A 23401-nucleotide genomic window follows, 5' to 3' on the forward strand; every position below is an offset into this window, starting at 1 on the left:
GAGCGCCTAACACATGCTGGGCCCTTTTCCTGGGAATGGGAATAGAGGGTGGGACCCCAGTCCAGCCACAGGAGCACCTGTTCTGGGAGGCAGCTGGGAAACACGCAAACCAGTACTCAACCTGGAGGGTGTAACACCCAAGGGTGGCAGTGCAGGCATGGGGCTGGACAGAAGCCACTCAGAGTGGTGCAGCCGAGGCTGAGCGTGTGACGAGGCTCCTGGACCCCCAGCAGAGAGCCGCCAGGGCTCATCTAGTTCCTGAAACCGTGCAGCCCAACTTCATGCGCTTGGATTTAGGACCTGCCCCCTGCCTTCTGCTGGGGTCTTACGGCTCTGTCCACGTTCCAGTTTACAGGGGAGGTGGGGAGGCGGGTGGAGCTCAGATAGGACAGGTTCACTTCCATTCCCATGGCCAGTGCCGAGCAGAGGCGGGAGCCCTGGCCCCTTCGGATGTGGCTGAGGGGAGGAGTGGCACAGTCTCCTGAGCTGGAGGACGTGGGCTGTTTTCCAGGAGCTGTGGGCCCTGGGGACCCACCCTGGGCACCTGTTGCTGCCAGCACGGCTTCAGGCTGCTGAGCTCCAGCAGAGCTAAGTTGTCCTGGGAAATTAAGTGCTAAGTGGGGACACAGCTCGTGACAGCTGGGAGTGGAACCCACCAGGCAGCCAAATGGGCCTCTGAGGAGAGGAAGGTTGCAGGAGCCGGGGCTTGCCTTGGCCTGCAGGGAAGACATTGCCATCCCTTGACTCACCACACCTGGGTGTGGACTGAGCTCAGCTCTCCCTGCAGGTGCAAACAGGGGTGACTGGGCATCTTTCCTGGAACCACAGACTCTGTTACCAGCACCTGGTCACACACCAGTGTCCCAAAACATCAGCCTGCCCGTGTCCTCCCTGCACCCTTTACCCACCACCCCACCTCTCCTCCAGGGAAGGGGACTCCATGTCTTCAGCCAGCTCCTCTCTGCCTCTTCACCTCCACCATCACCTTACTCCCACCCCAACCCCAACATCATCACCCCAGCATCACCATCATCAACATTATCACCCCCACCATCGCCATCATCATCCCACCATCATCACCCCACCATCACCATCATCGCCCCCACCATCACCACCATCACCGTCATCCCCCCACCATCATCACCATCACTGTCATCACCCCCACCATCACCACCATCACTGTCATCACCCCCACCATCACCACCACCATCGTCATCTCCCCCACCATCACCGTCATCCCCCCACCATCACCTCATCCCCCCCACCATCACCATTATCGCCCCCACCATCACCACCATCACCGTCATGCCACCGTCATCCCCCCATCATCACCATCATCACCCCACCATCATCCCCCCATCATCACCATCATCACCCCACCATCACCATCATCCCCCCATCATCACCATCATCCCCCCACCATCACCATCATCAACATTATCACCCCCACCATCACCATCATCACCCCACCATCACCGTCATCCCCCCACCATCACCACCATCACCGTCATCCCGCCACCATCACCATCATCATCCCCTGGGTTGCTGCTTCTTCCTTCCTAAAATGTACCCTGTAATTTTTTTTATTCCATGACAGCCTATCCGGAATTGTCTGAAAACGGCTGTTTTGTCCTCCCTCTTGAATGATAGTTGAGCTGACTGTAGAATTCGTGGTTGACAACTGTGTCTCTCAGCACTTTGGAGAAATGATTTGACTGTCTCTTCACCTCTCCAGGTGCTTGGGAGAGTCCGTTGTCACTGCCGTTGCTAGTCCTCTGTGGGTCGTCTTCCTCTCCAGGATTTTTGTTGTTGTTGTTGTTGTTGTTGTTGAGACGGAGTCTCGCTCTGTCGCCCAGGCTGGAGTGGCCGGATCTCAGCTCACTGCAAGCTCCGCCTCCCGGGTTCACGCCATTCTCCTGCCTCAGCCTCCCGAGTAGCTGGGACTACAGGCGCCGCCACCTCGCCCGGCTAGTTTTTTGTATTTTTTAGTAGAGACGGGGTTTCACCATGTTAGCCAGGATGGTCTCGATCTCCTGACCTCGTGATCCGCCCGTCTCGGCCTCCCAAAGTGCTGGGATTACAGGCTTGAGCCACCGCGCCCGGCCTCTCCAGGATTTTTTTATGGTCTTTTTGCCATTGGCGTTCTGCAGATTTGTTGTGTTGTGTCGAGGATTCGGATTTTTTTTCTTGCTCAGGACTCACTTTTTTTTTTTTTGAGATGGAGTCTTGCTCTGTCGCCCAGGCTGGACTGCAGTGGCCTGATCTGGGCTCACTGCAAGCTCCGCTTCCCGGGTTCACGCCATTCTCCTGCCTCAGCCTCCCGAGTAGCTGGGACTACAGGCGCCCGCCACCATGCCTGGCTAGTTTTTTTTTTTTTTTGGTAGAGACGGGGTTTCACTTTGTTAGCCAGATGGTCTTGATCTCCTGACCTTGTGATCTGCCCGCCTCGGCCTCCCAAAGTGCTGGGATTACAGGCGTGAGCCACCGTGCCCGGCCTATGTTTTATATTTCTTTATGACCATTTTTAACATTTTTCTCTGGCTTCTACTAGATTACTCTGTTTTGTGAGGTTCTCAGGGCTCTTTTTGCTGACCTGCCACATTGTTTCTCTGCAAGATCTTTAGCAGGGTTTATCTCTGTGCTTCTGGTATGCCCTCGGATTGGGCCCTGCACAGCCCCTGCCACTGTGAGACCCTGTCCTCCACCGCCTCTTTCCCTGTGTGCATTACCCCAGCCTGGGAGAGCTGCGCCAGAGCCACTGGCTGGGGGATGCCGAGTCTGGGCCAGCGCTTGCTGCCCGACAGCTGGAGAAACAGAGCAGCGGGGGGCCGTGTCCCTTCGGCAAGCCAAGCCGTCGAGGGGATCCCAGGCCCCTTTGGGGAAGGGACTAAGCACCTGCCACCTGCCTCCAGGATGGGCCTGAGCCCCCCTCCTGTGTACCCCACAGGCTGCAGTGCACCTGCCAGCACAACACCTGCGGGGGCACCTGTGACCGCTGCTGCCCCGGCTTCAACCAGCAGCCGTGGAAGCCTGCGACTGCCAACAGTGCCAATGAGTGCCAGTGTGAGTACCTCCTCCCGCACCTGCGTGTCCTGCCCACACCCTGACCCATGAGAGTGCCCCGGTGCCTGGGCCCATGGAGGGCATGCTGACAGCTGGTCTCCCCTTTCTCTAGCCTGTAACTGCCACGGCCACGCCACCGACTGTTACTACGACCCTGAGGTGGACCGGCGCCGTGCCAGCCAGAGCCTGGATGGCACCTATCAGGGCGGGGGTGTCTGTATCGACTGCCAGGTGGGCTGGGCTAGAGGGCTGGGGATGGGCTGGCCCTGAGGCGAGGCAGGGACCTCCCTGGACTCAATGGCCCTTGCACCCCCAGCACCACACCACCGGCGTCAACTGTGAGCGCTGCCTGCCAGGCTTCTACCGCTCTCCTGACCACCCGCTTGACTCGCCCCACGTCTGCTGCCGTGAGTGGGCTCAGCTGGGCGAGTGTCCTGGGTCTCAGGGTCTGCCCGGAAAGAGGCGTTCTTGGGCCTTTGGGGCTGCTTTGGAGGGGATGTCCTGAGCTTCCAGGCCAGCCCAGGAAGGAACCTCCCAGGCCACGGGGCAGGTCCCCAGCCCTCATGTCCCCCCAGGGGGCCTGGCTGTAGCCCTCGTCCCCACGGCCCTGGCGGGGAGGTAGAGACTGCCCCATCTTGGAGCCCACCCCTTGGGTCCTGGTAGCTCCAGGCTTACCCGGCTCCTGCCCCTGCCCAGGCTGCAACTGCGAGTCCAACTTCACGGATGGCACCTGCGAGGACCTGACGGGTCGCTGCTACTGCCGGCCCAACTTCTCCGGGGAGCGGTGCGACGTGTGTGCCGAGGGCTTCACGGGCTTCCCAAGTTGCTACCGTGAGCACCTGCCAGGGGCGTCTGAACAGACACCACTGCCTGCTGGACTCCAGGAGCCCTGTGGGGGGTGGGGGATTCCCTGGGATGGACCCTGTTGTCCTGCCTGCATCTCTGATTGTGCTGAGAGACCGAGGGTGGCAGGGGGTGTGGGGTGCTGGGGTTCTAAGCAGACCTGGCCAACATGCGTGTCTCTTCCCCTCAGCGACACCCTCATCCTCCAATGACACCAGGGAGCAGGTGCTGCCAGCCGGCCAGATTGTGAGTAAGTGTCCTTGAGGCCCCCAGGTCCCTGACCTGCTCTGGAGCCATGGGGCAGCCTCACAGGAAGTTCGTGGAGAAAAGGAGAATTTTCATTTGATCACTTTATTTTTGGTTTATTTCTTCTTATGCAAATTATGCATATTCACACTGGAAAACTTTCAGAAATATAGGTAGGCATAAAGCCAAAGAAAAAGGTTAGCCTGGGCAACATGGTGAAACCCTGTCTCTACAGAAAATACAAAAATTAGCTGGGCGTGGTGGTGTGTGTCTGTAGTTTGAGCTCCTCTGGAGACTGAGGTGGGAGGATTGCTTGAGCCTGGAAGGCTGAGGCTGCAGTGAGCCATGATCACACCACAGCACTCTGGCCTGGGCGACAGAGTGAGACCTTGTCTCAAAAAAGAAAAGTGGTGGCCGGGTGCGGTGGCTCACACCTGTAATCCCAGCACTTTGGGAGGCCAAGGCAGGTGGATCACCTGAGGTCAGGAGTTCAAGGCCAGCCTGGCCAACATGGTGAAACCCTGTCTCTACTAGCTGGGATGGTGGCGGGCACCTGTAATCCCAGCTACTTGGGAGGCTGAGGCAGGAAAATTGCTTGAACCCGGGAGGCGGAGGTTGCAGTGAGCCAAGATTGCACCACTGCACCCCAGCCTGGGCAACAGAGCAAAACTCCATCTCAAAAAAAAAAAAAAAAAGTTATCCACAATTCCACCACCTCTACACAGCGCCTGAATGCTCTCTGTACACAAGCACTTCTCTTTCACAAGCACTTCTCTTTCACAAGCACTTCTCTTTCACAAGCATCGTCATGCACTGCACCCTGTCCTATGATTACGTCCCAGCCACAGTCCTGTAAACACATTGTCTTATGGTCCGTTTCATAGGGACTAATTAAGTATTTAAACAACCCCCAGTGGTTGGAAATCGAGGTTCTTTTTTTAAAAAATAATGCTGTGATAAAGCATTATTAATATGAGGTAGAAAACTGGCCGGGCACAGTGGCTCACACCTGTAATCCCAGCGCTATGGGAGGCCGAGGCGGATGGATCACCTGAGGTCAGGAGTTCAACACCAACCTGACCAACATGGTGAAACCCTGTCTCTACTAAAAATACAAAAATTAGCCAGGCGTGGTGGTGCGTGCACCTGTAATCCCAGCTACTTGTGGGGCTGAGGCAGGAGAATTGCTTGAACCGGTTGCAGTGAGCTGAGATCCACCGTTGCACTCCAGCCTGGGTGACAGAGCAAGACTCCATCTCAAAAAATAAATTTTAAAAAAAGGCTGGGTGTGGCGGCTCATGCCTGTAATTCCAGCACTTTGGGAGGCCGAGGCGGGCAGATCACGAGGTCAGGAGATCGAGACCATCCTGGCTAACACAGTGAAACCCCGTCTCTACTAAAAATATGAAAAAAAATTAGCCAGGCATGGTGGTGGGTGCCTGTAGTCCCAGCTACTCGGGAGGCTGAGGCAGGAGAATGACATGAACCCGGGAGGCAGAGCTTGCAGTGAGCCGAGATCTCACCACTACACTCCAGCCTGGGCGACTCTGACACAAAAACAAACAAACAAAACCAAATCAAAAAAAGTCAGCTGGGTGCAGTGGCTCGTGTAATCCCAGTACTTTTGGAGGCCGAGGCGGGCAGATCACGAAGTCAGGAGTTCGAGACCAGCCTGGCCAACATGGCAAAACCATGTCTCTACTAAAAATACAAAAATTAGCCGGACGTGGTGGCACATGCCTGCAATCCCAGCTACTCGGGGACTGAGACAGAAGAATCGCTTGAACCCGGAAAGCAGAGGTTGCAGTGAGCTGAGATCGCGCCACTACACTCCAGCCTGGGCAACAAGAGCAAAAGTCTGTCTCAAAAAATAAATTAAAAAAAAAAAAAGTCTCCCAGCATACAGTCACAGTCACAGAGCAGCACGGCACCTGCTGACCAAATCACTGCCATTACCACATAGCAGAGTCTATCACTGTCAGCTTGATAAACAAAAAATATTCTCAAGTTAGAGCCACATTCCCTCGCTTTTTAGTGTTTCTGGAATTGGGACCCGTCTTTTGCTTGATGGCATATCACAGTCTAGTTGGTAGGGTTTTTAACTTTCATGACAGGACGTAAAAGCATGGCATCTTTCCCAGCGAGTGGGGTCTTAGATTGTATTTGATATTACGTCTTTTTTTTTTTTTTTGAGATGGAGTTTCGCTCTTTTTGCCTAGGCTGGAATGCAATGGCGTGATCTTGGCTCACTACAACCTCTGCTTCCCAGGTTCAAGCAATTCTTCTGCCTCAGCCTCCCGAGTATCTGGGGTTACAGGCATGCACCACTACGCCCGGCTAATTTTGTATTTTTAGTAGAGACAGGGTTTCTCCATGTTGGTCAGGCTGGTCTCGAACTGACTTCAGGTTATCCGCCCACCTTGGCATCCCAAAGTGCTGGGATTACAGGCATGAGCCACCGCGCCTGGCACGATATTGCGTCGTTTTTAGCTGCACTTTGACTACTCTGTAAGCTTGAATCTTCTTGACTTTTCTACTGCTTTGTTTTTTGTTTTTTTGGTTTTTTTTGATGGAGTTTCGCTCTTGTTGCCCAGGCTGGAGTGCAATGCTGCAATCTCAGCTCACCGCAACCTCTGCCCCCGAGTTCAAGTGATTCTCCTGCCTCAGCTTCCCAAGTAGCTGGGATTACAGTCATGCGCCACCATGCCTGGCTAATTTTTGTATTTTTAGTGGATGCAGGTTTTCTCCATGTTGGTCAGGCTGGTTTGGAACTCCTGACATCAAGAGATCTGCCCACCTCGGCCTCCCAAAGTGTTGGGATTACAGGCGTGAGCCTCTGCGCCTGGCCTGTATCACCTATTTCTTATAAGATTTGTGTTTTTCTCCTGATGGGTCATTTGCTCCTTATTTTTTGGGGAGCTTTTTTCTGTGTTCTGATTTTGTAAATTTTTAGGTGAATCTGCCCATGTTGTTCTACTGAATCTCTGGTTGGGTCGGATTTAGATTCTGCTCCCTTACCCAGGAATTGTCTTGTCTGCTGGTTCTGTGATGGTTTTCTTTTTTACGTGAAAATGTTTAGTTTTTCATCAGTTGTGTAAACCAGGGGTCAACAAACTGTCTGAAAAGGTCCAGACGGTAAATGTCATAGACTCAGGGCTGTGTGATCCCTGTGGGGAAACTCCTGAGCTCTACCATTGCCAGCTGTAGCTTGCAAGCAGCCATAGAACATGTATTCACCAGTGGGCTTGGTGGCGTTCCAATACAACTTTATTTACAAAAGCGAGCGAGCGAGGAGTCCATAGACTAGTTTGCTAATCCCTGGTGTAAACTACTGACAATGTATCTTTTCGCTACTGGGCCATGGTAAGCACCTGTGACTGTAAGTAATTACCTGTGACTGTATAGTATTCACTTTCAATGTGTTCATTACAATGAACTGTATTGTCTTTCCTAACGGGGACACAGTGTTGAACATAAATATTTTATTTTGTCTAAATTCACAAGTGAGATTGTTTTGGTTTTGAAAAATACTTGGGAAATGATCCACACTTTTTTATGTTCCCGATCAGTTTAAAAATCACAGAAATTACCTACTTGTTAAAAGTCTGGTCAAACTTACAAAACCCTTTGGTCCTGATACCTGTTTTTCAACAGAGATCTTAGATTAAGGTTTTAATGTATTCTGTGGCTATTGTATTCAGTTTTCTACCTCATTTTTTTTTTTTTTTTTTTTTTGGAGACAGAGTCTCACTCTGTCACCAGGCTGGAGTGCAGTTGCGCAGTCTTGGCTCACTGCAACCTCCGCCTCCCGGGTTCAAGTGATTCTCCCGCCTCAGCCTCCCGAGTAGCTGGGATTACAGGTGTCCGCCACCACGCCTGGCCAATTTTTTGTATTTTTAGTAGAGACGGGATTTCACCATGTTGGCCAGGCTGGTCTCAAACTCTGACCACAAGTGATCCACCTGCCTCAGCCTCCCAAAGTACTGGCAATACAAGCGTGTGCCACCATGCCCAGCCATTTTTCTACCTCATCTTAAGTCAGGTTTGATTATTTGTATTAGCAAATTGTGTATTTTGTTTTGATTTTTAAATGTATTGACACAAAGTTACACACAGTGGCCTGTTGTAAAGTTAAAATTTCTGTTCATTTCTGTTCTTGTCTATTTTTATTTTTATTTTCTTTCTTTGTTTTTTTTTTTGATCGAACAGACCTAACAGAGGTTCGTTGAGTTTATTGGTCTGTTCGAAGTACAGCTGCAGTTCTCTTGCTAAGACCTGCTGAGGTTTTTCTTTCTTTAGTTGGGAGGAGAGATTTTCCTTTCTAATATTCAGTCTCTTTAATCCACTTTCTTTGATTTATTCTTTTTTTTTTTTTTTTTTAATAGCTTCTTGAGTTGTTATTTTTAGTCTGTCTTCATTCCCAACAAAAAGACTTAAAGCGGTGGTTCTCAGCCAGTGGTGACTTTGATCCACAGGAAGCATTTGATGATGTCGGGAGACGTTTTTGGTTGTGATGATTGATGGATGTAACTGATCCAGTGGGTAGAGGCGAGGGATGCTGCGAGCATCCTACAACCCGGGACCACTCCTGCACACAGAACGAAGAGTTATCCAGCCCAGAATGTCCACAGTCCTGAGGCTGGGAAACCTAAGTTTAAAGCTATAAATTTCCCTCAGAGTATAGCTTTGGCTAGGTTTCTTGTAGTTCGAGATGTGGGGTGTCCTCATTGCTGGTTTTTTTTTTTTAAATAGTCTATCATTTGGGGTTTTATTTTCTTTCGCCCTGTCACTGTTGAAGGTGCTGAGGTTTCCCTCCTGTCCTTTGCGTGGCGTTCAGTTCTGGTTTTGCTGCCTTGTGGTTAGACTTGGCACACTGGCAGTTTCTGCCTGTGTCTTTGGAATTTGAGATTTTCTTCGTTTCTAACCTAGAATGTGATGACTTTTTAAATTTTTATTTATTTATTCATTTATTTTGACACAGAGTCTCTGTTGCCTAGGCTGGCGTTCAGTTGCGCAATCTTGGCTCACTGCAACCTCTGCCTCCTAGGTTCAAGCGATTCTCCTGCCTCAGCCTCCTGAGTAGCTGGGATTGATTACAGGCACCCGCCACCACACCTGGGTAGATTTTGTATTTTTAGTAGAGATGGGGTTTTACTGTGTTGGCCAGGCTGGTCTCGAACTCCTGACCTCAGGTGATCCACCCACCACAGCCTCCCAAAGTGCTGGGATTACAGGCGTGAGCCACTGCACCTGGCAGTTTCTGCCTTTTGTCTTTGGAATTTGAGATTTTCTTTGTTTCTAATCTAGAGCGTGACCACTTTTCGATTGTTCCAGGAACACTGGACAGGAACGTGTGTTCTCTATGAAGTACCGATTTGGCATGTTAAAGCAGGCTGTGGCCAGGCGCAGTGGCTCACGCCTGTAATCCCAGCACTTTGGGAGGCTGAGGTGGGAAGATCACCTGAGGTCAGGAGTTTGAGACGAGCCTGACCAACATGGAGAAACCCCGTCTCTACTAAAAATACAAAATTAGCCGTGCACAGTGGCGCATGACTGTAATACCAGCTACTCAGGAGGCTGAGGCAGGAGAATGGCTTGAACCTGGGAGGTAGAGTTTGAGGTGGAGCCAAGATGGCACCATTACACTCTAGCCTAGGCAACAAGAGCAAAACTCCATCTCAAAAAAACAAAGCAGGCTTGTTCGTTATGCTCTTCAAACCCACAGTAGCCATGCTTAATTTCTGTCCCTCTGAGCGGTCCCGTTCTAACTATGTATCTCCATCAGTCTTTGTCTCTCTCTGACTCGGTTTTGCCAAATTCTCCTTGCCGTTTTATAGTTTTAGCTTCCCTCACCCCGGGACACCGGCACGTTACCTGCTCCTAGAGGTTCATTTCTGCTGCCCCACTGGGTGGCGTGCCCGAGCTTCCCTCTGTCTCATTACCACCGTGCCTTCCATCCTCACTCACCTCCGTGTCTGCGTCCGCCCCAGCTCCCTGCACAGAGCTCTCGGTTTACCACCTGAGGCGTTGGTTTAAGGTACTCTCTTTCAAGAGCCTATGACTGGAGTTTCCTCTTGGTCACGCTGACGTCTTCGGTTTTTATCTTCTGAAGGAGACAGCCCAGCCCCACGCTCCTCCTTGCCGCTGTCAGTTCGGGCTTGCGCCTGCCCTCTTATCATTCATTTCTCCTTTTCTGCTGAAATGTTTCTTTTCCTGACTCTCACAAGTTAGAGCAAGAAAATGTGCTTTGATTTTGGTGCGTTTGTTTGTTTTTGCTACTGTTTCCTCTCTGGGGAGAGTTTGCAAGCTCTCTGTGTTCTGGTCTGACCAATGGTTACTCTTACACTTCTGACAAGTATTGAACCTTTATTTTTGTATCAGCACAAAAACCGAAGCATGTTCACAACTCTCCTTTCATGCCTAAGACATTTGATGCATTCTTTCTATCTTCTTCTCAACGCCCGATATTGTTTCTAAAGAAACTATAATTTGCCTTGCAGCTTGGTTTGATTTGTTTGTATTTTCTCTTTGTGTTAATGCTTGCAGCTAACTTGGAATCTACATAACAAATAACTCATTAAGCGTTTTGATAGTTGGCCTGACTTTGTTGCATGCCACTGTTTTCCCAAACACGCCTCTCCCGTATTGGGATTTTTATTCTTTTATTTTCTAGTTACTGTCGTGTAAAAGTGTAAGAAAATGAGTTTGTGGAGAGGAAAGGTTTGCCAGGAGGGGCGTACTGGGGTCTGCAGGGCATCTGAGACTCCCCTGCCTGTCCCCACCCTCCAGATTGTGACTGCAGTGCGGCAGGGACCCAGGGCAACGCCTGCCGGAAGGACCCGAGAGTGGGACGCTGTGTGTGCAAACCCAACTTCCAAGGCACCCATTGTGAGCTCTGCGTGCCAGGGTTCTATGGCCCCGGCTGCCAGCGTGAGTCCCCTGTCCCCGCTGAACCTCCACCTGCTCTCGAGGCGGACACGAGGGGCCTGGTGACTCTAACCAAGCATGTGGGCCGCCCTTCCCTGCAGCCTGCCAGTGTTCCAGCCCTGGAGTGGCCGATGACCGCTGTGACCCTGACACAGGCCAGTGCAGGTGCCGAGAGGGCTTCGAGGGGGCCACATGTGATCGCTGTGCCCCTGGCTACTTCCGCTTCCCTCTCTGCCAGTGTGAGTGGCACCTCTCCCTGTGGGCACGGGTAGGGGAGGCCCGTGGGCCTGGCCTACCATGACACCTGCTCCACTCTGCAGTGTGCGGCTGCAGCCCTGCAGGAACCCTGCCCGAGGGCTGCGACGAGGCCGGCCGCTGCCCATGCCAGCCTGGGTTTGCTGGACCTCATTGTGACCAGTGCCACCCTGGCTACCACGGTTTCCCCAACTGCCAACGTGAGCAGAGGGCCAGGGCAGGAAGGGGCTCTGCCACCCACATGACGCCAGGGCCTGACCCCATTGTTCCCCCGCAGCGTGCACCTGCGATCCCCGGGGAGCCCTGGACCAGCTCTGCGGGGCAGGAGGTTTGTGCCGCTGCCGCCCCGGCTACACAGGCACCGCCTGCCAGGAATGCAGCCCCGGCTTCCATGGCTTTCCCAGCTGTGTCCGTGAGTGCCTAGGGAGGAAGCGGGGGGAGGCGGGTGCGGTCTCCACTGCATGCCCACAACTATCCTTGTCCGCAGCCTGCCACTGCTCTGCCGAAGGCTCCCTGCACGCAGCCTGCGACCCCCGGAGTGGGCAATGCAGCTGCCGGCCCCGCGTGACGGGGCTGCGGTGTGACACATGTGTGCCAGGTGCCTACAACTTCCCTTACTGCGAAGGTGAGTGGGCAGGTGGCTGTGTGCACCAGGTGCCGGGCCTGTTTGTGGGTCTATGTGCTGTTCACATGCTGCCTGCCTTGCTGTGATGCTGTTCACATGCGTCTATGTGCTGCGTGTACTGCGACTACGTCCCCATGCTGTGTTCGTACCTTGTTCAGATGCTGTGCGGGAGTGTCTGCGTACTGCCCGTGTCTGCGTGCTGTGCGTCTCCTCTCGTGTCTTGTGAGTGTGGGTGCGTGTGTTGTGTTTTGTAAGTGTGGGTACGTGTGTCATGTGTCACGTAAGGGTGTGCGTGTCACGTGTCTCGTGTGGGTGCGTGTCGCGTAAGTGGGTGCATGTGTTGTGTGTCGCATAAGTGGGTGTGCGTGTCGCGTAAGTGGGTTTGTGTGTCGCGTAAGTGTGGGTGCATGTGTTGTGTGTTGCATAAGTGGGGGCATGTGTCGTGAGGCGCATAAGTCTGGGTGTGTGTGTCGCTTAAGTGGGTGTGCGTGGTGTGTGTCGTGTGGGTGTGTGTCGCATAAGTGGGTGTGTGTGTCATGTAAGTGTGGGTGCATGTGTTGCATGTCGCATAAGTGTGGGTGCATGTGTTGCGTAAGTGTGAGTGTGTTGCGTAAGTGGGTTTGTGTGTTGCATAAGTGTGGGTGCACATGTCATGTGTTGCCTAAGTGGGTTTGTGTGTCGCATAAGTGGGTGTGCGTGTTGCGTGTCATGTAAGTGTGGGTGCACGTGTCACGTGTTGCCTAAGTGGGTTTGTGTGTCGTGTAAGTGGGTGCACGTGTCACGTTTCTCGTAAGTGTGGGTGTGCATGTTCATGTCCTTTCACAGGTGTGTGCATGTGTTGGTACACGTGTAGTAGGCACGTTTTCACGTGCGTTTGTGTGCTTGTTCAGATGTGTGTCACACACTGTGTGTGGAATCCACGTTTGCGTGCGTGTCCATGAGCAGGTGCTGTGTGGTGGGGTGGCACGTCTGCTGCTGTAGAGGGAGCAGGGAGATGTGTGTTTTCAGGCCGTCCATGTGGATGAGGGGCACCTGTGCTGGTCCTCAGCTCCCGTGGGACTGTGGGTTCTGGCTGGGCCTGGGACGCCCTTGGCCTTCAGGGTCGGTCACCAGGGAATGACCAAGGCCTGGTCCTCTCTTCACAGCTGGCTCTTGCCATCCTGCTGGTCTGGCTCTGGTGGATCCTGCCCTTCCTGAGGTGAGCCCAAATCTGCTCGTGTGTGGGAGGTGGGTGGGGACACAGGTCAAGCTAAAAGTCCCCAGCCGGGTGAGACCAGGGCTTCCTGCCTGCTGCTCAGTTGCAATGGCAACCCCAGGGCCTGTCTGCTGCTTAGGCTGGTCCTCTGCCCCCACTGCAGGTGACTCCTGTGAGTGGGGCGGGGGCAGGTGAGGGCTCTCAGCCCTTACTACCCCTTCTCTGGGCTCTATGGCTGAGGTTTGTGGGTGGGAGAGCAGGGAGCCACTCTGACCTGCCGTCTTGTCCTCTCCCAGGCACAGGCTCCCTGTGTGTGCCGGGCTAACGTGGAGGGGCCGAGCTGTGACCGCTGCAAACCTGGGTTCTGGGGACTAAGCCCCACCAACCCCGAGGGCTGCACTCGTGAGTGTGCCCTGGAGGGAGTATTGGGGTATAGGGGTTCCTTGGGGGACTGTACCCATGAGTGTATCCTGGAGGGAGTGTTGGGGTACAGGGGTTCCTGGGGAGGCTAGAGTCCCTGAGTATGCTCTAGAGGCAGTGGTGGGGTATGGGGTTCCTCGGGGGATTGTACCCATGAGTGTGCCCTGAAGGGAGGTGTGTGGGGTTCCTCAGGGGAGTGCAAGTGTGCCCTGAGGGAGTATTGGGGTTCGGGGGTTCCTTGGGCTAGAGCCTATGAGTGTGCCCTAAAAGGGAGTATTGGGGTATAGGGGTTCCTTGGGGGACTGTACCCATGAGTGTATCCTGGAGGGAGTGTTGGGGTACAGGGGTTCCTGGGGAGGCTAGAGTCCCTGAGTATGCTCTAGAGGCAGTGGTGGGGTATGGGGTTCCTCGGGGGATTGTACCCATGAGTGTGCCCTGAAGGGAGGTGTGTGGGGTTCCTCAGGGGAGTGCAGGTGTGCCCTGAGGGAGTATTGGGGTTCGGGGGTTCCTTGGGCTAGAGCCTATGAGTGTGCCCTAAAAGGGAGTATTGGGGTATGGGGGTTCCTCAGGGGGGCTGCACCCATGAGTGTACCCTAGAGGGAGTATTGGGGTATGGGGTTTCTTTGGGGGGCTGCAGCCCATGAGTGTGCTCTGGAGGGGTGTTAGTGCATGGGGGTTCCTCGGGGGGCTGGAGCCAGGCTCTCCTGCCCCACCAAGCGTCTGAGTCCCGCTCTGCTCTCCCCAGGCTGCAGCTGCGACCCCAGGGGCACGCTGGGTGGAGTTGCTGAGTGCCAGCCAGTGAGTCTGAGGACCAAGGTGTGGGGGATTTGGGGGCACGCGGATCAGGACCCTCCCCTGCCCCACTTCACCACCTCCTTTGGCCCCCAGGGCACCGGCCAGTGCTTCTGCAAGCCCCACGTGTGTGGCCAGGCCTGTGCAGCCTGCAAGGACGGCTTCTTTGGACTGGATCAGGCTGACTATTTCGGCTGCCGCAGTGAGTGCCTCCTCGCTCGCCCCGGACCACGGCCCTGCCTCCCTCAGTTTATGCTGGGGAACCCGAGGCCCGGAGGGGCAAGTGCAGCCTGGGCAGCACGAGGCCTGGGTGATGAACGGCTGCCCCTTGGTGCCAGCCTGTGCCAGGGTGCGGGAGAGGGGGCGCAGCTCCCACCCAGATGCGTGGCTTCCTCTCCCCTGTCCTGCACCCGGGCAGATGACACTAACAGATCCCAGCGCCCCCACCCTCGCCCTTGCCCTCGCCCTCACCCTCGCCCTCTGGACTCTCCATCGTCCGGAGAGCCCCAGGCAGGCTTCTCAGTCTGGCTGTGAGGGGCCCCTGAGGCTGGTGGGGGCTGGGCAGCCTCTCACCTCCCACCTTCTCCCCGCAGGCTGCCGGTGTGACGCTGGTGGTGCCCTGGGGCAGAGCTGTGAACCGAGGACGGGTGCCTGCCGGTGCCGCCCCAACACCCAGGGCCCCACCTGCAGCCGGTGGGTACCCCTTCCCCACTGGATGGCGGGGAGCGGGGCAGGCAGCTTATCCTCCAGGCCCCTCTGTGTCCCTCACCATGGGCCCACGTGAGGCCTTGCCCCTTCTGGAGATTCGGGGCCGCTGTGCAGGGCCAGGTGGGATAGCCAGGCTGCACCTAACCAGCCCCTGCTGTGGCCAGGCCTGTGAGGGACCACTACCTCCCGGACCTGCACCACCTGCGCCTGGAGCTGGAGGAGGCCGCCACACCTGAGGGTCACGCTGTGCGCTTTGGCTTCAACCCCCTTGAGTTCGAGAACTTCAGCTGGAGGGGCTACGCGCAAATGGCACCTGTCCAGGTGGGCGCTGTGCCCCCCTCCCAGGCTCAGCATAGACGTGGAGCCAGGCGTGGCTGGCAGGGAGGGGTGGGCAGGCCCCTTGAAGGCCCGGACCTCAGGCTGGTGGTGGTCAGGGAGAGTGACCTGACACTCCACGCCCACCCAGCCCAGGATCGTGGCCAGGCTGAACCTGACCTCCCCCGACCTTTTCTGGCTTATCTTCCGATACGTCAACCGGGGGGCCGTGAGTGTGAGCGGGCGAGTCTCTGTGAGAGAGGAGGGCAGGTTGGCCGCCTGCGCCAACTGTGAGTGGGGGTCCCTGGGCCGCAGCCCCTGCCCCGCCCTGCCCCACCCTGCCCTGCTCTACCCTGCCCTACCCTACCCTACCCAGCCCAGCCCACTCCCAAGCCCCGCCACCTTCCTCTGGCTCATGTAGGTGGTAGGACCAGCCTATCCCCCACCCTGTAGGGGTGTAGCCTGGGGTGGCCCCAAGGGCTGGGCTCAGGAGTCTCACCCCCTACCTCCCCCAGGCACAGCGCAGAGCCAGCCCGTGGCCTTCCCGCCCAGCACAGAACCTGCCTTCGTCACCGTGCCCCAGAGGGGCTTCGGAGAGCCCTTCGTGCTGAACCCTGGCACCTGGGCCTTGCTTGTGGAGGCTGAGGGGGTGCTCCTGGTGAGGCAGGGGCTGGAGTGAGGGCTGGGAGCAGGGGCAGGGGGTGGGGCCCACCACTCTTAGCGCTACCTCTACCCTGCAGGACTACGTGGTTCTGCTGCCTAGCGCATACTACGAGGCGGCACTCCTGCAGCTGCGGGTGACCGAGGCCTGCACGTACCGCCCCTCTACCCAGCAGTCTGGCGACAAGTGAGGTTCACACGTGCGGTGGGACCGGGGTCAGGGCTGCCTGGACCCCCACTGTGCCTGGCTTCCCCTACTCAGGCTCTCTGGGGACCTGGGGCTGACCACAGCCTGTGTCCCCCCAGCTGCCTCCTCTACACACACCTCCCCCTGGATGGCTTCCCCTCGGCCGCGGGGTTGGAGGCCCTGTGTCGCCAGGACAACAGCCTGCCCCGGCCCTGCCCCACGGAGCAGCTCAGCCCATCGCACCCACCACTGGTCACCTGCACAGGCAGTGATGTGAGTGTCCTGGGACCCCATGGAGCAATGGGTGTTGTAGGACCTTGGCCCAGGGGCTGGGGGTCCTGTGGCGGTGGCAGGTTATAGGAGCAGGGCACTGCCTAAGGCAATGGAGCCCAGCACCCAGGCAGGGCGCCCCTTCCTCCTGCCTCCTGCGTGTGTGACCTCGGTGCTTGTCTGTACATGGGGTCGGCTGTGGCCTCTACATACAGCCCAGCCCCCACCACTTGCCTGGAGCTGTCCCATCGCCAGGGCGGGACTCGGCTGAGGGGCAGGCCCTGAGGTCAGGGAGGTGCTGGAGTAGGAGGGGAGGGAGGTGGGAAGGGTGAAGGGTTGTGGGCCGCCCGTCACCCTGCCCTCCCTGCAGGTGGATGTCCAGCTTCAGGTGGCAGTGCCACAGCCGGGCCGCTATGCCCTGGTGGTGGAGTATGCCAATGAGGATGCCCGCCAGGAGGTGGGTGTGGCCGTGCACACCCCACAGCGGGCGCCCCAGCAGGGGCTGCTCTCCCTGCACCCCTGCCTGTACAGGTGAGTAGGAGCCGGTGGGGCTGGAGTAAGGGCACGCCCGGGGCTGCCCCACCTGCTGACCACCCTCCCCCCACAGCACCCTGTGCCGGGGCACTGCCCGGGATACCCAGGACCGCCTGGCCGTCTTCCACCTGGACTCAGAGGCCAGCGTGAGGCTCACAGCTGAGCAGGCGCACTTCTACCTGGTAAAGACCCCTCAGACCCCCACCCCGAGGGGTCAGCTGCTTTCAGAAGATTTGAAACATGCATGAGAGGGGAGAGGACAGTTGGGGTCCCAGGTCCCCATGGCAGCTGCACCCACTCGTGCCCAGCATGTTTCTTCTGGAACCCCTCCCGCAAGTGCTTTGTGGATTCAGTCCCTTTTGATGTCCCCCCGAGCTGTTCCATGTGCTCAGGAAAGAACCTGCAGTCACAGCTCCCAGGCCCAGGAACAACGTGGCCCCACTCTAGATGCCCCCAGGTCCCAGGGCAGCCACCTCCTGGCACAGACGGTGTTGGTTGGTTGCCTGTTCTGGAACTTTCTTTTTTGTTTTTTGTTTTTTGAGATGGAGTCTTGCTCTGTCGCCCAGGCTGGAGTGCAATGGCAAGATCTTGGCTCACTGCAACCTCCGCCTCCTGGGTTCGAGCGATTCTCGTGCCTCAGTCTCCCAAGTACCTGGGGCTATAGGCACTCACCACCACACCCAGCTAATTTTTGTATTTTTAGGAGAGATGGGGTTTCACCATATTGGCTAGGCTGGTCTCGAGCTCCCGACCTCAGGTGATCTGCTCACTTGGGCTTCCCAGAATACTGAGATTACAGTCAGGAGCCACAGCACCTGGCCTGGAGCTCTCTATAAATGCCACACAACATGTTCTGTGCAGCCGCGTCTCCCACTGTTGTGTCTGCGGATAAGTTGCTGTGTTCCGAGACACCAACCTTGCGTGGCCGCACGGGGAGGGAGCACCCATTCGCGGCTTGTGCCTACTGAGCGCCGGCCTGGGCTGGGTCCTGGGAGAGCTAGGCCTGTCCCGGCCTGGTGGCACCGAGCAGCACTTGAGATAAGGGTGGGGGAACAGTGGTGGATGGGAGGACGAGGGGGAGGAAGAGGGCCGTGGGAGGAGCCACATAGGCCTGTTTGCCCAGGAACTGGCCCACACGCTGGTTCAGGGCTGGGGTTTGTGCAGCCGGAACAGGGGCAAGGGCTTCTTGCAAAGAGCAGGGCTCGGTCAGGTGCCTGGGTTTGCAGTTTCCTGGGTCTGAGTTGTGTGACCGGCCCCCGCGTTGTGCCGCCTGCACTCCCCATCCTCCCCGCCCCACGGGCATTGCAGCATTTCGTTCCTCTGCCTGTAGCACGGGGTCACTCTGGTGCCCATGGAGGAGTTCAGCCCGGAGTTCGTGGAGCCCCGGGTCCGCTGCATCAGCAGCCACGGAGCCTTTGGTCCCAGCAGGTAGTGGGGCTGGGAGGGGTGTGGCCAAGGGCCCAGTGGCAGGGCTGGCTCTGACTCACCCACTGCTCTCACCAGTGCCGCCTGTCTGCCCTCGCGCTTCCCAAAGCCGCCCCAGCCCATCATCCTCAGGGACTGCCAGGTGATCCCGCTGCCGCCCGGTCTCCCGCTGACCCACGCACAGGACCTCACGCCAGCCACGTCCCCAACCGGACCCCAGCCTCGGCCCCCCACCGCCGTGGACCCTGATGTGGAGCCCACTTTGCTGCGTGAGCCCCAGGTGAGGGCCACGGTCTCTAGAGGGACGGGGCTGTCAGGGCAGGACTCTGGGCCCCAACCCAGGGCAGGTGGTCCGGGGGCAGCCGGGGCTCACAGCTCAGCCTGCTCACTGGGGCCCATCCCTGCAGGCCACCGTGGTCTTCACCACCCATGTGCCCACGCTGGGCCGCTACGCCTTCCTGCTGCACGGCTACCAGCCAGCCCACCCCACCTTCCCCGTGGAAGTCCTCATCAACGCCGGCCGCGTGTGGCAGGGTGAGTGTCTGGGGTGTGGGCTGGTGGGGCTACCACACACCATGAGGCTGGAACGCCTGCGCCACAGCGTGACCTGTGCTGCCTGCTTTGAGCCAGTTCTCAAACTAGCTGCCCTTGCAGGCTGCAGCCCCCACCCGTCCCCCACATTCCCGGAAAAGCCTGGGTCTCGCCTCTGTCTCGTGCACTGGGAAGCCCCGTTGTGCTCCATGGCACGTGGCGAATTGAGGACTTGCCCCAGGATGTCGCTGGCAGCACGTGCGGCCCTGTGTCTGTCTGGTTCCTGGCTTGGCCAAGCCTGGGGTCCCGCACATGGAGTTGACCGGCACCTAGAGGTGTCCTGCGTGACATCTGTAGGTCATGACGCGGCCAACCCCCCTGACATGAGGAGCTGGACTTGCAGACCTCTTGGGCACGTCCCATGCCTGTGGCCGTTGGCTAGCGGGCACTCCTTGGCTGCCCAGACGCTGCCGTCTTCAACCCTCTGGGTGTGTTGGGGGCACTGGAGATGGGCGCCTGACCCTGTCTTTCTCCCCCACCCAGGCCATGCCAACGCCAGCTTCTGTCCACATGGCTACGGCTGCCGCACCCTGGTGGTGTGTGAGGGCCAGGCCCTGCTGGACGTGACCCACAGCGAGCTCACTGTGACTGTGCGTGTGCCCGAGGGCCGCTGGCTCTGGCTGGTGAGTCCCAGCTGGTGTCCTGCTCAGGCACCAGCTGTTCTTATACTTGTCATACCACTCTGGTACACTTGGGCTGGGTCCGTCCTGGGCCTGCTGAGGCCCAGCCTTGTGCCCAGCAAAGCAGCTCCTGCCTTTGGGGACCTCCTGATCCACCTTGTGAGGCTCCAGAGGGGCCCTGGACCCTGCATCCTGAAACCTGCTGGTCAGGGTGGCCTTCCTGGAGGAGGTGGGGCCTCCAGGAGGGAGAGGGAGGAGGAAGGCGTGACCAGCAGAGACCAGGAGGTCTCATCAATGCTGCTGCCTCCTCACACCCCCAAAGCTGCTGTTTGGCTTGGAGTGGCCTCCCCTGAGCAGCCAGGGCCTGGGGCTGGGTTGTGCTGCTGCTGCCGGGACTCTGAGCTGCCTGCAGGACCCTGGTCCTAGCCAGCCTCTGGGGGCCTCCCCGCTGCAGGCTTTGGGCCCACGGGAGAGTGACCAGGCCTCACCCCCTAGGATTATGTCCTCGTGGTCCCTGAGAACGTCTACAGCTTTGGCTACCTCCGGGAGGAGCCCCTGGACAAATCCTATGACTTCATCAGCCACTGTGCAGCCCAGGGCTACCACATCAGGTGAGCTGGGCTCTGGCAGGTCAGGGGTCCAGGGTGGGGGTCTGGGCCGGCAGCCAGCCTCACCGCTCGCCCCTCCATGTAGCCCCGGCAGCTCATCCCTGTTCTGCCGAAATGCTGCTGCCTCCCTCTCCCTCTTCTATAACAACGGAGCCCGGCCATGTGGCTGCCACGAAGTAGGTGCTACAGGCCCCACGTGTGAGCCCTTCGGGGGCCAGTGTCCCTGCCGTGCCCACGTCATTGGCCGTGACTGCTCCCGCTGCGCCACCGGATACTGGGGCTTCCCCAACTGCAGGCGTGAGTACCCCAGTCCTTGGGTGCCCAGTGGCGAGGAGTTGGTGCTAGAGCCCAAGGGGGATGGGTCGACCAGAAAGCAAGGCACAGAGGTCAGGAGAATGTTCTAGAGCCTGGCAGGGCAGCATTGCTGCCCCGTCTGCAGGCCTGGGCCCAGGACTCCAGCTTGTGGGCTGTGCAGAAGGTTTCAGGGACTAGCAGGTGGTCCACAGTCCCTGACGACATTGATTCTGAGCAGCTGCCCCCACGTCAGGAGCTGTCCAAGGCTCAGCTCCCAGGGCAGGGGTCCCTGTTCTTGTCCCCCGCCCCTGCCACACCACCACATCCCCTAGGGCTGCATTCAGAGCCTCTGAGAGGGTCGGGACTGGGAAGAGGGGTCAGCAAACCCTGTGCCCGTCCCACAGCCTGTGACTGCGGCGCCCGCCTCTGTGACGAGCTCACGGGCCAGTGCATCTGCCCACCACGCACCGTCCCGCCTGAGTGCCTGCTGTGCCAGCCCCAGACCTTTGGCTGCCACCCCCTGGTCGGCTGTGAGGAGTGTAACTGCTCAGGGCCCGGTGTCCAGGAGCTCACAGACCCTACCTGTGACACAGACAGCGGCCAGTGCAAGTGAGAGCCCAGAGCGGGATCACCGTGGCCCCTGGCAGCCTTAAGGACAGCATTTCCTTGCGCCAGCAGGTCCTGGCCCCCGCCCTGCTCCCATTCGTGCTCCCTGGGTGCAGCAGTGCCCTCTCCTCCACTTCCGGGAGGATGCTGCCTGGGTGGGGGGTGCCTACAAGGTCTCACTTTGGTGTGAGTGACTGGGAGTGGAGGGGGCTCAGCTCCTGTCCCTGCCGCAGGTGCAGACCCAACGTGACCGGGCGCCGCTGTGATACCTGCTCTCCGGGCTTCCATGGCTACCCCCACTGCCGCCCCTGTGACTGTCACGAGGCGGGCACTGCGCCTGGTGTGTGTGACCCCCTCACAGGACAGTGCTACTGTAAGGTGAGTGAGGGCTGGGCCCGGATCTGGCCTCTCGCTCCGGCCTCAGCTGAAACAGTGTCCTTATGGGCCTTTCTGGGCAGCCGGGGCTTCCCGGAAGCTTTTGGGAGAGTCATCCCCACGGGCAAGTGGTTACCAGGAACCTGGGGTCAGGCACCTGGCACCTGCCAACCACCTTCACTGTCCTCTCATCCCTAGGAGAATGTGCAGGGCCCCAGATGTGACCAGTGCAGCCTTGGGACCTTCTCCCTGGATGCTGCCAACCCCAAAGGTTGCACCCGCTGCTTCTGTTTTGGGGCCACAGAGCGCTGCCGGAGCTCGTCCTACACCCGCCAGGAGGTGCGCCTGTAGGACTGAGGGCAGCGCCTTCTCGGGGAGGGTGTATGTGGGACTGGACGCAAGATGGGGCCCTGTGATGTGTGGGCATCCACCCGTGTGCACCCACATGTATGTGCCCACAGTTCGTGGACATGGAGGGCTGGGTGCTGCTGAGCACTGACCGGCAGGTGGTGCCCCACGAGCGGCGGCCAGGGACGGAGATGCTCCGTGCAGACCTGCGGCACGTGCCCGAGGCGGTGCCTGAGGCCTTCCCCGAGCTGTACTGGCAGGCCCCACCCTCCTACCTGGGGGACCGGGTAAGCAGGGCATCCGGTCTGGGGGAGGCACTTTGAGGATGGCCAGGACGCCTGAGAGGGTTGGGAGCCAGGAGTGGGGCTCTGTCCAGGGAGGGGGAGCTCCATGAGGGTCCACGAGGGTGCCCAGGCCCTGTCCCAGGTAGGATGAGCATCCAGGCCCAGCTCGGGGGCCCTGTGCCTGGGGTGCCCAGACCACTGCTGATGGGCTCTGAGCCTGTGGCCAGGGTCTGGCCAGGTCACCTCTGTCTGTCCCGCCTCCAGGTGTCATCCTACGGTGGGACCCTCCGTTATGAACTGCACTCGGAGACCCAGCGGGGCGACGTCTTTGTCCCCACGGAGAGCAGGCCGGATGTGGTGCTGCAGGTGAGGGAGCTGCAGCTCAGCCACGTGGTTGGGTGGGTGTGGTGGGCGTGGCCCAGTGGCTCCGTGGTCCGGGCCCGGGCCGACCCTCACCTACCCATGTGCCTCCCCAGGGCAACCAGATGAGCATCACATTCCTGGAGCCGGCATACCCCATGCCCGGCCACATTCACCGTGGGCAGCTGCAGCTGGTGGAGGTGAGGGGAGCTGGCTTGGGCACCCGGGTCCCTCCCAGACCTCAGCACACCCGAGAAGGCCGGAAGGGGTCCCAGTACTGCTGTGCCCATTCTCTGTGGTGGAAAACAACCCAGGAGCAGAAGCGGGCGGGGGCTGGGGGAGTGCACACACCCGTTGTCAGACATCTTCCGCGCTGGGGTCACCCTGGGGTGTGATGCCGTCTTCCCACCTGCTTTGCGAGTCCCTGATCCCTGAGGGGTGAACAGCTGCTCAGCCGCTGTTGGCTTCCTCCTCCGTGCACTGCTCGTTAGCATCTTTTGCCCATTTCTCTTTGACTTGTGGGTCTTTTTCCGTCCTTTTAGAGGAGTTCTTTGTTATTCTTGGTGCTTACCCTCTGTCAGACTTCAGAGTAACAACCGTCTTCTCCCATCTCACAGCTCATCTGGTTTTTCTTTGCTTTTTTGTTTTTTTTTTTTTTGAGATGGAGTCTGGCTCTGTCATCCAGGCTGGAGTGCAGTGGTGCAATCTCGGCTCACTGCAGCCTCCACCTCCCAGGTTCAAGTGATTCTTCTGCCTCAGCTTCCCAAGTAGCTGGGACTCTAGGCACCCACCACCACACCCGGATAATTTTGTATTTTTAGTAGAGACGGGGATTTGCCGTGTTGGCCAG

At 57.9% G+C, this 23401-nt stretch overlaps 1 protein-coding gene across 1 annotated transcript in view; it reads left to right on the forward strand.

The window, feature by feature from the left end:
- LAMA5 (laminin subunit alpha 5) overlaps nt 1-23401 on the forward strand; it is a 59079-nt gene that overhangs the window by 17518 nt on the left and 18160 nt on the right. Inside the window, exons 7-40 of the mRNA XM_050745079.1 lie at nt 2948-3063; nt 3176-3294; nt 3380-3470; nt 3760-3894; nt 4097-4156; nt 10942-11082; nt 11181-11318; nt 11400-11534; nt 11612-11746; nt 11822-11959; nt 13105-13157; nt 13451-13556; nt 14320-14372; nt 14463-14568; nt 14960-15059; nt 15239-15395; nt 15541-15679; nt 15905-16047; nt 16130-16236; nt 16356-16509; nt 16877-17037; nt 17114-17222; nt 18371-18468; nt 18544-18745; nt 18873-18999; nt 19540-19679; nt 20172-20287; nt 20370-20581; nt 20983-21187; nt 21418-21562; nt 21758-21898; nt 22021-22194; nt 22456-22557; nt 22668-22751. Coding sequence (XP_050601036.1) covers nt 2948-3063; nt 3176-3294; nt 3380-3470; nt 3760-3894; nt 4097-4156; nt 10942-11082; nt 11181-11318; nt 11400-11534; nt 11612-11746; nt 11822-11959; nt 13105-13157; nt 13451-13556; nt 14320-14372; nt 14463-14568; nt 14960-15059; nt 15239-15395; nt 15541-15679; nt 15905-16047; nt 16130-16236; nt 16356-16509; nt 16877-17037; nt 17114-17222; nt 18371-18468; nt 18544-18745; nt 18873-18999; nt 19540-19679; nt 20172-20287; nt 20370-20581; nt 20983-21187; nt 21418-21562; nt 21758-21898; nt 22021-22194; nt 22456-22557; nt 22668-22751 — 4342 coding nt within the window. The remainder of the gene's footprint in view (nt 1-2947; nt 3064-3175; nt 3295-3379; nt 3471-3759; nt 3895-4096; nt 4157-10941; nt 11083-11180; nt 11319-11399; nt 11535-11611; nt 11747-11821; nt 11960-13104; nt 13158-13450; nt 13557-14319; nt 14373-14462; nt 14569-14959; nt 15060-15238; nt 15396-15540; nt 15680-15904; nt 16048-16129; nt 16237-16355; nt 16510-16876; nt 17038-17113; nt 17223-18370; nt 18469-18543; nt 18746-18872; nt 19000-19539; nt 19680-20171; nt 20288-20369; nt 20582-20982; nt 21188-21417; nt 21563-21757; nt 21899-22020; nt 22195-22455; nt 22558-22667; nt 22752-23401) is intronic.

The sequence above is a fragment of the Macaca thibetana genome, chromosome 10 (genome assembly GCF_024542745.1).
Source record: "Macaca thibetana thibetana isolate TM-01 chromosome 10, ASM2454274v1, whole genome shotgun sequence".
NCBI lineage: Eukaryota > Metazoa > Chordata > Mammalia > Primates > Cercopithecidae > Macaca > Macaca thibetana.